Raw genomic sequence first — 12,405 nt, 5'->3', positions numbered from 1 at the left:
CTCTAGGCTTTTCCTGCAACAAATTAGTACCTTCCTAATTATTAACCAAATCATTGCACTTAAGCTGTTGGTTCAAACTAGAATAATCAACGCCTGTTTGTGAACTGCAAGTAACCTTCATGTATTTTGAGCAGTCTTACAAGATCTTCGCCAAACTGATTATTTTTAATATTTTAAGACTGTGAGACAGAATTAGATAATCAAAGCTAAAGTTTCATAACACATGCCTTGATATGTAATTGACTCCAATCTTTACATAAGAACATAAGAACAAGCCAGCTGGATCAGACCAGAGTCCATCTAGTCCAGCTCTCTGCTGCTCGCAGTGGCCCACCAGGTGCCTTTGGGAGCTCACATGCAGGATGTGAAAGCAATGGCCTTCTGCGGCTGTTGCTCCCGAGCACCTGGACTGTTAAAGCATTTGCAATCTCAGATCAAAGAGGATCAAGATTGGTAGCCATAAATCGACTTCTCCTCCATAAATCTGTCCAAGCCCCTTTTAAAGCTATCCAGGTTAGTGGCCATCACCACCTCCTGTGGCAGCATATTCCAAACACCAATCACATATTTAGCGTGAAGAAGTGTTTCCTTTTATTAGTCCTAATTCTTCCCCCCAGCATTTTCAGTGTATGCCCCCTGGTTCTAGTACTGTGAGAAAGAGAGAAAAATTTCTCTCTGTCAACATTTTCTACCCCATGCATAATTTTGTAGACTTCAATCATATCCCCCCTCAGACGCCTCCTCTCCAAACTAAAGAGTCCCAAATGCTGCAGCCTCTCCTCATAACGAAGGTATCCAGTCCCTCAATCACCCTTGTTTGCCTTCTCTGCACTTTTTTCTATCTCTTCAATATCCTTTTTTGAGATGTGTGACCAGAGACTGAACACAGTACTCAGAGATGTGATTAAGCTACGTGTGCTTTATATAAGGGCATGACAATCTTTGCAGTTTTATTCTCAATTCCTTTCCTAATTATCCCCAGCATAGAGTTTGCCTTTTTCACAGCTGCCATACATTGAGTTGACATTCCCATGGAACTATCAACTAAGATACCCAAATCCCTTTCCTGGTCTGTGACTGATAGCACTGACCCCTGTAGTGTGTATATGAAGTTTGGATATTTTGCCCTTATGTGCATCACTTTACATTTTGCTACATTGAACTGCATTTGCCACTTCTTAGCCCACTCACCTAATTTATCAAGGTCCGCTTGGAGCTCTTCGCAATCCTTTGTGGTTCTCACCACACTACATAATTTGGTATCATCTGCAAACTTGGCCACCATGCTACCCACCCCTACTTCCAGGTCATTTATGAATAGGTTAAAGAGCACTGGTCCCAAAACAGATCCTTGGGGGACACCACTCCCTACATCTCTCCATTGTGAGAATTTCCCATTTATACCCACTTTTTGATTCCTGTTTCTCAACCAGTTTTTAATCCATAGGAGGACTTCCCCTCTTATTCCTTCATTACTGAGTTTTCTCAACAGTCTCTGGTGAGGAACTTTGTCAAAAGCCTTTTGGAAATCCAAGCAGACAATGTCCACTGGTTCCCCCTTATCCACATGCCTGTTTACACCTGTCCTATCCTTCCTATAGAGCCTGTAGCCTGGTATAACAGCATCCCACTGGTTCTCCTCATTCTACCATGTCTCCGTAATGCCCACTATATCAAAGTCCTCCTTCAAAGCTCTGTACTCCAGCTCCCCCATTTTAGGTCAAAGGCTTCTACTATTAGCATAGAGACACCTGTATACCCTGTCTCTGTCCTTAACCTGGGATTTATGTGCTTTACCCTCAAGTCTTTTGTAGATACTATCCCTTGTCACGTGCACATTGCTATGTTCCTTGCTTGTAATTGGCTGGTTTAGAAAAACCTCCCTCTCTGTCTGCATCCCCATGGACTCTGTATTCCGAACCGAAGTCACCTCAGCTCCTGTTGGCTTTCCCCCAGGGCTCAGTTTAAAAGCTGTTCTGCCACCTTTTTAATGTTGAGCGCCAGCAGCCTGGTTCCTCTTTGGTTAAGATGAAGCCTGTCCCTTTTGTACAGGTCTGCCTTGTCCCAAAAGGTTCCCCAGTTCCTGACAAATCTGAAAACCTCTGCCTTTACACCCGTGCAAGACAGAAGGAGAGGTTAACCAAACCCTTTCAATGTACATCAGTGATTTGCAGGGTAGCCCTAATACTCTGCTACAAAAATATTATAACAGGGGTCCAGCAGCAACTTAAAGACCAGCATATGTATCCAGGAGTTAGAGGTCACTTCATCAGATGCATTGGAGAGAAAATCCCAAGCAATTACAACACATCCATAACCTAACACTTTTTCCTCGCGTCGCTCTTCTGTCTGGAAACAACTGCTTGATAGACATAATTTTTTTCCAAAGAATGAAGATCTACAAAATGTTTTTTATCTGCAGAACATCTGCTTATACCATGAACAAATCTCAAAAACTGGTAAGTCATGTGAGGGAGGAAAATAACTGGCAACTCTTACTTCTATACAACATTCCTAACATCAGGGCATGTAATATTCAGAAATTATTGCTTCACATAGAAATATCTCAAGCCCCTTGACAGAAGGTTTGCTTTGATAGCAGAATTCTAGCTCTCTCTTTGCTCTATCAACACACCTTGTTGTTAGCCTCTGAAAGGCTCCAACCCATGTGTTAAGAAGACGGATTTTTATTGAACAGTTTGCCTAGCTTGCGAGTTCCGTGCAAAATTTCATCGGGAAGGGAAGAGAAGAAGGCCGCAGACCCTTTCAGAGCTGGAGCTAACAATGGCCAAAAGAAACAACACTACATCATAAATGAATTGCTTGCAGCTGACAGAGAACAGAATCCTGCAGAAACAAACAAGGTGACAAGCCTGGGCTTGGTGAGGCTTGTCACCTTGTTTGTTTCTGAAGGATTCTACTCTCTGGGAGAAAAATCACACGAATTCCAACTACGCCAACAAGTTACAATCCCGCTTGCGAAGAAAAGCAAGCGACTTTCCCCGGAGTTGGCCTCGCCTTCCCCTCCCAAGATCCTCCACCGCCAGCTGCAGATTGCAAGGGGCCGGGCTCCCTTCCTGCCCAGCGAAGGAGGAGGAGGCGGCGGGAGGAGAAACCTGATCTCGGCGCTCACTTAGTAAACAGCCGGGCAAGGAGGGAGCGGAGCCGTGCCAATCAAACTCGCCCAGGCACCGCAGCGGGGCAGACTCCGCGCCCTTCTACGCCGTGCTGCTACAGGGAGGAACGTGGCTGGGCTTCCTTGAGGGGAAGGAAGGAGGGAAGGTTCCAACACTGCCCAGTTTGCAAACAAGCGGCCCATAGAAAGAAGAAATGGACCTCGAGGGTCGCCTGGGGCCACCAGAGACACAATGGAAGAACAGATTCCCCACCCACCAAGGCGACCATATACACATGGCCTTAAGCCCTCTCGCCTTGTTCCCAAGAATGTCAGCCGGGGGGGGGGGGGTTAAGGCAGCCCCAGGGAGTCTCCCAGGAGGACGCGTGTCCGACCCGTCGGGCCATCCCTCCCACTCTCTTCCCGCTGGAAAGCGGCCCAGATCGGGGTCGACCGTGGTACCTGCGTGAAGTAGCAGCCCGAGGCTGAAGAAGACGATGAGGGCAGGTAGCGGGTGAGGGCGACGGCGGCGCCGCTCTTGCTCAGCCCTGGCGGCGGCGCAGAAAGGGGCCGCTTTCCCCATGCCCGTCCATGCAGCTCGTCGGGACTTCAGCGATGGGGCGGCGGCGGCGGCAGGGCTGCTGCACGGGCAGGCAACCGGGCCTCCGCGCTTCCTCTTCTTCCTCCTGCAGTCAATCCCACACAGGCGCGGAAGCGAGCGAAAGCAGCAGCGCCATGGAGGAAAAGGGGAAAGAAACACAAAGCGAGTGAGCGACGGGAGCAGCAGATTGGCCGGAGGCGCTTCCAGTCCCTCCGCCGGCCTCGCAACAGCCTTCACCGCAGGGCGGACCGCCACCCCCCACACTGGAAGCAATCTCGGCTCCGCACACGCTGCGAGCTCTCGCAACCTCCCCCCTCCCCCGGCCTCCTTCCCGGAGTCCGACACTCCTCCCGTCACACACCCATTGGCTCAGCGAGCCTGTCCAACAAGACAAAGGCAGCCCTCATAGGAGGCCAGAACTTACCTCCTCCCTCCCCCTCCGCCAGTTTCTGGAGTCGATTTGCAAGGAGGTGTTTACAGCTTGCAAGGGCTGATTGTGTAAAGGTAAGGGGGAGGGGGTTTAAGCAAACATACACGCACACACACCGAGAGAGGACCAGCAAGATTTCCCTGTGCTTGATTCCTTTCCTGCCCACTCCTACGCTGCTAAGACTTCTCCTCCCATAACCCACTGACGCGTCTCTTTCCTCCAGCCCACAAACTCCACACGAGCGCTTTGGCAAACGAACGCTCACTTCGGTGTAATCAAAGCTGTGGTTCTGAAGTCATGTGATTCAAATCGGTTCTCTCCGGCAAAGCGGCCAATCGTATTCCCGCCACGGCCCAGCCGAGAAGTCTGATTTGGAACGGCGGCCAAGTTTCACGTTCCAAATCCGAATGTTGCCTGGAGGTGTGATTGGCTGCGGCGAGAGAGCCGTTGGGCAGGATTCAGCCCAAGGAGCCTGGCCTGCGCTCTGCTTCCAAACTAATTTCCCGGAACTCGCTACCGCCAAATTAATTACAAAGTACTATTTATTAGACTCCCTTCAAGGAAAGCCCATCGTTTAACGATACTGCCCTAAACGCCCCGTTGCTAATTAGTCAAAATAACTGGCAACTCTTGTTGCAGCCTGTTTATAGGAATGAGGCCAATGATTAGGACAACTACATTCGGCGAGTTACACACTTCCTGATGTCAGAGAAAGCGCGTGTTCTTAAAATCTGGCATTTGCAATTCGTATTAACTCTTACTATAAGCGGATCTGCACTGTAATCGGGGGGGGGGGGGGGTAGTCCCCGCCGGTCTACTGCCGAGCATAGTTCCGTGGAAGCAAGCTGCTCTCCGCTCAGTGGAATGTATCTGGAAGTGAGAGTGAGTAAACTAGGGGGCGGCGCAAGCCTGAACAGGTCTATTCAATGGAACTTACTGCCAGGAAAATGTTTTTGAGATTGCCCTGTAAAGCAGGTTGAAATTACTCAAGGATTAACCAAGCTGTGGTAAAGAGTTGTCACCACAAGACAGAGGTCTGAAGGCTATTAACCAGTACTGGGTGAACCTGTACCTGGCCAGCCATCAGTGTACTAACTAAATGACTTTCAGAGAGACCAGCCATGAATCTGCAGAAGGGGGAAATGCCCACAGCCTCCCGACAGGAAGGCTAACAGCGTCCAATTTCCTTATCTGTGAGTGTAAAGTGGATTCTAATCTTTGTGAATTGTTTTAACACTTCAATACACTTTCCTGTTGGTCAGCTCCCACAAGGGACTCTCTCCTTGGGGGCATCAGGCAAGAGGCTGTATTAACCCCCTTCTTCCCAAACTATCAATCTGATGTTTGCGAAAAATGTTAGTGTGGCAATTAGCACCAGGTGACTTGAGAATATGAAAACTGAAGAGGTTTTTACACAGCTGGTTTCTCAACAGTCTCTCCCTCCACCCCTGCTCCCCCTGTCAAGATATGTTGACTAAACACCAGTCATCTGAAACTGGTATTTCTCAGACTATCAAAAAGAAAAAGGCTTCACTCAAAATGATATCAAACTTAGTATTTGTCTATTAATTTGATGCCTGGGTAGTGATTTATGCTTCATTATAAAAAATATTAAATGGCAGCGATCTAAAAGTTGGATTTAGCCCAGTACACATAAACCAATTTCAAGAGTCCCACAGAATTTAAAGACACAAAATAGCCCTGTCTGGTATGCTAATCCTAGTGACATTATTTGTAAAGATGGTCAAGGAGACTTGTTTAGTAGCTTAAAGTGTTTTTTCTTTGAGTTTGTACTGTAACCATACACAGGCCTCAGACTGAGGTCAGTTCACAGCAAGTCTTGTCCATCCAAGGGGTTATCCTATTCTTACTGGCCCTTGCAGCAAGTGTTAAACTTCAGCCAGACCCATACAAATTCACACCAGGAAAAGTTTCACTTATTTTAGACATGGATGGGAAAGGTGGTAACAGCCTTCCTTTTATGTGTAAATGTCCTTGGGGACACATTGGTGTAGACAATCTAGGAATTAATAGAGCAGTTGTAATTAGGAGCAGTTCTGTGATCCTGCTGACCTGAAGAGTACCTGATGCTCGTGTAATACGTACTAATTTGGGCTGTTTACTTCTAGAATAAGGGCTGACTCACTTATACACATTCATCACTTTGATGGCAGCATCGAGAGAAGAATTGGATATGTGGATGAACCCAGTGGGTTGGATCCAATCAACTTTTCTGCTAGTGAAAAGCAACAGGTTTGCTTTTTTTTAGAAAGACGGCTATGCTGAGGATCATGGGTCCTACATTTACGAAAGGTTCTCAGTGAAGTCATTGTATCTTCAGCCAAGAGTCAAGCTTGTACAGGCACATGTGAACCAGCTCTAAATTGTTTGTAATTGAATAGGTAGTCATAGTATTCACAAACTAGATCCAACTACCAAATTTCAATTAGTTTATTGTCCATTTCCAGACAGACTTAATTAGAAATTCCACCAACTTCCCCAGAACTAACCGTGTAGTCCTAAGTCCATCCAAGTCGGTTGGACATAGAGGGTGTAATTCTGTACTACAAATTAATGCTATCTCAAGTGGATCCACTTTGGTCTCAGAGCTATAAACCACTCAAGTCTTCATCCATTTCCTGCATTTACAATACAATAAAGAGTTGTACTAGATCTTTACCTGCCCTGAATTACTTAACTCTACAGTATGATCATGGAGTTATTTTGTCAGTTAGCAGGCATCTTTCCCTTAGCAGATACATCTTTTCTTAACTTTTTGTTTTGCTGGATTAAAATGAAAAGTTCAAATTAGTATGAGAAATGCACCAAAGTTAAAAATAGATATATTCTTCAGCAGGACTCTCTCAGCCCTTCAGATTTAGCAGCCCTGATTTAAGGATACCCAGTTATTCTGGTCCACTGACCTGAATAGCACCAGGCTAGCCTCATCTCCTCAGATCTCAGAAACTAAGCAGAGTCAGCTCTGGTTAATTTTTGGATGGGCAGCCTCCAAAGAACACCAGGGTCATGACACAGAGGCAGGCAATGGCAAGCCACCTCCCAACCTCTCTTGCCCTGAAAAACCCTATGAAGTCAGCTGTGAGTTGACAGAATCCCCCCCCCTTCCAAAAAAAACCACCACAGTTATCCTGCTGAATTTCACACATCCATGTTACAGACAGGGAATTCTGTAGCAGCAAGAAAATACTGAAAGAACTTCTAATTTTTCATCTTTACAAATGCCAGTTTCCAATACTCAGCCCTTTCCTAGATGTTTCATATGAAACAGCTATTGAGGGCAACATCCACAGCAGGCCAGTGTGAGGAGCTGGGAGTGCTCTCTGCTGTTCCATGACAGCCCTCCCACTGCAGAGGGCATTCTTGAGTTACTATAAACATTCAAGTCGTGAAATGTTACAGCTTTCATTAAAAGAAGCTACATTTCATCCAAGGTGTTTTATTGTTTGGCTGTAAAGATGGGGGAGGGAGGCCTCAGCTTTCTGATCTTTCCATTTGCATATTTTACCACAGTCAGTACCCATAAGAGGCTGATTTTGCTTTTTCAACAGTTTGCTTTAACATAGCAACCATAGATCATGTAACATCAACCCTTCACAAGCACACCATTATTTCCAATCAATTTTCCTATCTATTGTGACTGAAGACTGTGATCTTATTTTTTAAAATGCTGACATACGACCATGGATTCCACCATGGATTCGTGAGCTTGTAAAGGGGTCAGCAAAACCACACAGCTAAAGGAGGCCAAAGACCCTTTTGTGTTTTGACAGATTAGTCAACAGTGCCATAGTATACATGGAACTAGAATCCAGGGATTTTTCATGGAAATATTTGTCCCCCTGACAGCATGGTTGCTAACTCACTAGGCAGTGTTATGTTTAAACTTGAACTGTATATTTCCTTAAGGTTGAGAAAACAAGACAATAAGAGCTTTAAGATGAAATTCACACCTTGACTTGTACACATTCTAAAGACTTAACTCCTAACCTGAATGAACAATAAACAATCAGAAACAGCCAAGGAGTTACATCTTGTTATTTCAAGCTAACTAATCTCTTTGGCTTGAAGTCACTTGCCAAAAGCATCAAGGTCATGTACTCCTTTATTCGGAAGAAATTCCCCTTCCTTTCAGTTAACCAGCAACTTCTATGTAAAACGTGGTAAGGATCAGAAGCTTGCAACCTGCTTAAGCAAGGAATAGGTGCCATTAATAGCAGTGAGAGTGTCAAGTGGGAGAAGCCTCCAAAGATACAAGCTAGTTTTTAAAAGCCAACGTCTCCCTCTCTGCTCTCTAACTTGGGGGCAACCCGGTTGAACTCAGTGGGAGTCAGATCTGGGTAGGTACTTTTGACAAAGGCATCATGCAAAAGGAAGGGGGGAGTGAAAGGGATCTTTTATAAGGAAGGACTGCTGGTTTAAAACAAGCTGTGGGGTTCTGGGAGCCCTCTCGGTTGCTATTATTTCCGTTTGCCTTGCCAACGCGCACATCCTCGAAGTCGATTAGCCGGATCTGTGCAGGCGCTGGCGGACCGTGCCATTTGCGGGACTCGAACCCGGGGCTTCCCTTCGGCGCACCGCCCTTTCTCGCTCCCGCCATTGTTTTGTTCCCCCGCCCTTCCTCGAAGCTTGGGCACAAACAGCGCTTGATAAATCGGCCTCGAAATACTTTGGTACTTACATCATCTTTAACCCTTCTGGCACCGAGCCGGATCTTGAGGCTGCTCAGCCCTGCATGGTAGGGGACGACGGGGCGCTTGGCGACTCAGCACCTGATCAGCAGCAATGGGAGGAAGAATTAAAAGCACGCAAACTACCTCCAAAGCTGCCTCACTGTCCTCTTCTGGGGCCACGGAAGGGGCGGGGGGGTTTAACCTAGCCTGCCGGGAAGGAGGCGAGGCGATCTTGGGGATTGTGGCGAGGGATTGTAAAATGCCGAGTAGCAGGTGCAAAAAGCATTTGAGAGCCGCTGGCCAGAGCAGGGGAAGCGATTCGCTTCCTGCCCATTTATCTAAGGAAAGCGGCGTGCTCGTCCCTGCGAAGCAAAGTTAACCTCTTACGAGCCGGTGAGCTTTAAGCACTCTGCCGGGCCGGTCCCACGTTTCGCCTCCTTTTTGTTCTGTTTAAAAAAAACCCCAACCCGCTGGCAAGTGGGAGGGTATTTATGGCTGTCAAGAGGGCGCGGGCGGCTTGCCAACCGGCAGCTGAGCTGCTCTGCCACGGAACAAGGGCAACCAGCCACCGAACTTGTGGCAGGAGACCCCCAGGCGGTTGCGGACTGTCCCTAGCTCCGGGAACCCCGGAAAGGGAACTTCGGACCGAGAGCCAGGCTTCGTGCACACGGTCTCCCTGCTCCTGAGAGCCGGCGTCGTTTCCTTTAGCTGCAAGAGAAGAGTCCACAACACTTCTGCCCACCAAGGAAATGTGGCTTTGCAACTTTAGGCAGCCTCGTGGACGCGCCGAACCTAGGCTGGGTGCAAACCAGCGGCCCGGCGCCTTCCCCCTTCCCTCCAGGGACGGCCGTCTTCAGCACAATTCGCGGCAGATCGCCAGCCACCAGACCTACTTCCAAGGTCAGCGTTTGAGCTTGAGGGAGCAATCCTAAACGGGTCTACTCAGAAGTAAGTCCCACGTTACCCATGGTGCTTACTTCCCAGGAAAGATTCACTAAGTTTGCACTATAGGGACACAGCGTTTGCCCAACCCGGAGCGAAACTGCCATTCCTAACTGCGGAGATCCCTTCCGCCCCTGAGTTGCTGCCTGCCAGAGCCCAGCAAGCCGCCCAGTCAGGAACGAGCGGGCCCGAACAAGCAACTGATGCAACGTGTTCGTGCTCGGAAAACTCGCCTCTGTTTGTGCCTCGGGCCCAAGAGGAATCCCCCCCCCCGCCCCCGTGATCGTGATCCTCAGGAGGAGCTTACCGGGGATCAAGCCACATTGTGTTCAGTGGGACTTTTCTCTGGCACGGCAGCTGTTACAGGTTTCCCACGTGCTACGCCGTTAAGGTCCGGCCAGGAACCCACCACCGACTCCAAGCGGCAGCCAGCCCGGGCGGAAGAGCTGCAACCGCGAGCCGAGCCCGGCTCCCGCTCGTTTCCCGCCCGCGCTCCGGCTCCAGGTGTTGGCTTTGCGGCCCGAGGCGACTTCCCGCCGCCAGGGATTGCCCGGATCTCCAAGGGCTGGAGACTGATCGGTTGCTGCGAAGCCGGGCGGAGAACGCAGCAATCCCGCGGCCGCCGCCGCCTCCTCCCGCCACTCCCGCGACAAAAGCCACCCACTCACCGCCACCATCGCTGACGTTGGCCCAGCTGGAGCCGCAGCCGCCACGGCCCAGGCAGGCAGCGCCCGTCCGCCCACCGCTCCGGGAGCCTGAGGGAGGGGGAACAGGGAGGGGGGCCCTGCACTCATAGCGGGCCGGGCTCTCCGCAAGTCAACGAGGCACACGTGGGGGGGGGGGGCGGCCGGCTACCGCCCTAGTCGCTCTCTCCTCCCCCTATACAACCCGCGGGCATGTACCTGCACATCTGGACGGTGCGCTGACCATCCCTTCTGGTCCCTGCCTCAGTCATCTAGACTTCGAGGGTTTTCTCCGCCTGCCTACGACAACATCTCTCTCCCCCTCCCCGCCCTGCCTCCATCTCTGAGTGCGCAAAGGGCAACGGAGTCGCTCCGGTTTGGACCCCACAAACCCGCGCGCAGCCGACAGGTGCGGCGCTGGCCCGGCTGGCTGCTTGTCCCGCCCGAGTTTCTGTGCCGAGCCGGCTGACCCTTGAAGCGCTTCTCCCACCCCGTCCCTTTGTTCGCGGGCAAAGCCTCTCATTCTGCGCTGCTGCCGCCTCCCTGGCAACTAATCTTCCTCTGGAAGGGGCCGCGATCCCGAAAAAGACCGTCGGAGGCAGGCAGGCAGGCAGGCGCCGGATGTTCTGCGGAAAGACGGGCGAGGACTTTGCTCGCGGTGGCTTTGCAAACGAATGGGCGCTCGAAATTGCACCCAGCGCTGGCTCCCACGTGGGTCCTGTCCGCCGGGAGAAGCACGAAATCAAAGCGAAACCAGGGGTCTCCACCCAAAGCGGCGCTTTCCCTTCGCTTAGTTTTATATTTGGAGGCACAATGAATCCCTTCCCGAGCCGTGGGCAACCCACTGGTGTCCCTCCATTCGGACAGCCACGCACCTCTCAGCCACCGGGCCGACACAGCTGGGAATTGGCAGCTCGGTTTTTCGACAGGTCTTTGGTCCCACCTGCTACCCGAGAGCCTGGAAAGCTCCCATATTGAACCCGGGACCTTCTGCACGCAGCGCTCCATGTTCAGCCCCAGCCCTTCCGTTAGGCATCCGGAGGCATGTTTGTGAATAAAGAGGCAGTCATGCTCGGCACCAACTCGCCTCATATGTGACTGGAAGCTCTCAAAATGAGCTTTCAAGGCATGCGGTGGGTCCTTCCACCGTCATGCCTATTTGCCTAGCAGCTATTTCACAGGGCCCTCTCAAGCTCCTTATCGCCAGCCCCCGTTGAATGGGTGAGCTGCCATATTTAAAACAGTTGAAATCCACACATGGTTTTCAAAGGTCACCCCTGGTGCACACAGAGTACTTTGCAAACGAAGGTTTACTGAGGCATAGAGGCAGCTCCCCACCTTTCCCAAGGTGTAGCTGGTGGATCAAGTTCAACCCAGTGGACAAAAAGACACTTCTGGCCACAAATGCAACCTAGACATTAAAAATTACTTGGTGACTTTATTTAGTCACGAGGTGACTTTATTTAGTCACGAGGAGCCAAGGTATGTTCAGAGAACTGCATTTGATAAATGTTTTATAAGTGAGTGATCACAACTGCTTCCTTCAGGTTTCCTAGCAAAAGGTCCACAACACTTCCTTCTTTTCACATCCTCTGAGCGTGGATTTTCTGTTTGAGAAGGGTGGGATGGAAATAAGGGTAGGTCTATTTGAAGCAGTTGGGAAGAAAAGAACAGTGCTCTTCAGATGCCAAAGTAATAAGGAGATTCCAGGAACTTAAATTATCTCCCTACTCTCCACTGCAGCTGCAGTTCATAATTTTCTCTTGTTGGTAATTTAACATTGGTTTCTAAGAAACACACACTTACACACCCCATTTCCTGCCTTAGTAATTCTGAGAAGCTGTGACTGAAAAGCAACACACAAATATTAACTTATCCGTTGTCCTCTAGGTGAACTGATCTATAATTCCTTCACTGTACAAGGCATTTCAGGGTTTTCTGAT

At 49.6% G+C, this 12,405-nt stretch overlaps 1 protein-coding gene across 5 annotated transcripts in view; it reads right to left on the bottom strand.

The window, feature by feature from the left end:
- RGMB (repulsive guidance molecule BMP co-receptor b) overlaps positions 1–10,812 on the bottom strand; it is a 36,066-nt gene extending 25,254 nt beyond the window's left edge. The window contains exons 1-3 of one of the 5 annotated variants that reach the window (XM_048503722.1): positions 10,682–10,812; positions 8,846–8,936; positions 3,578–3,801 (exon numbers count right to left, since the gene is read on the bottom strand). In XM_048503722.1, the coding sequence (XP_048359679.1) occupies positions 3,578–3,801; positions 8,846–8,850 (229 nt within the window). In that variant the 5' untranslated portion in view covers positions 8,851–8,936; positions 10,682–10,812. Of the gene's footprint in view, positions 1–3,577; positions 3,802–4,140; positions 4,631–8,845; positions 9,236–10,086; positions 10,650–10,681 lie in introns of those variants that run through there. The other 4 variants (XM_048503720.1, XM_048503724.1, XM_048503723.1 and 1 more) reach the window with 4 other exon arrangements.
- Positions 10,813–12,405: the final 1,593 nt, after the last annotated feature.

This window comes from Sphaerodactylus townsendi, linkage group LG07, assembly GCF_021028975.2.
Source record: "Sphaerodactylus townsendi isolate TG3544 linkage group LG07, MPM_Stown_v2.3, whole genome shotgun sequence".
Taxonomy (NCBI): Eukaryota; Metazoa; Chordata; class Lepidosauria; order Squamata; family Sphaerodactylidae; genus Sphaerodactylus; species Sphaerodactylus townsendi.
This window is presented reverse-complemented; position numbering and strand designations above follow the sequence as displayed.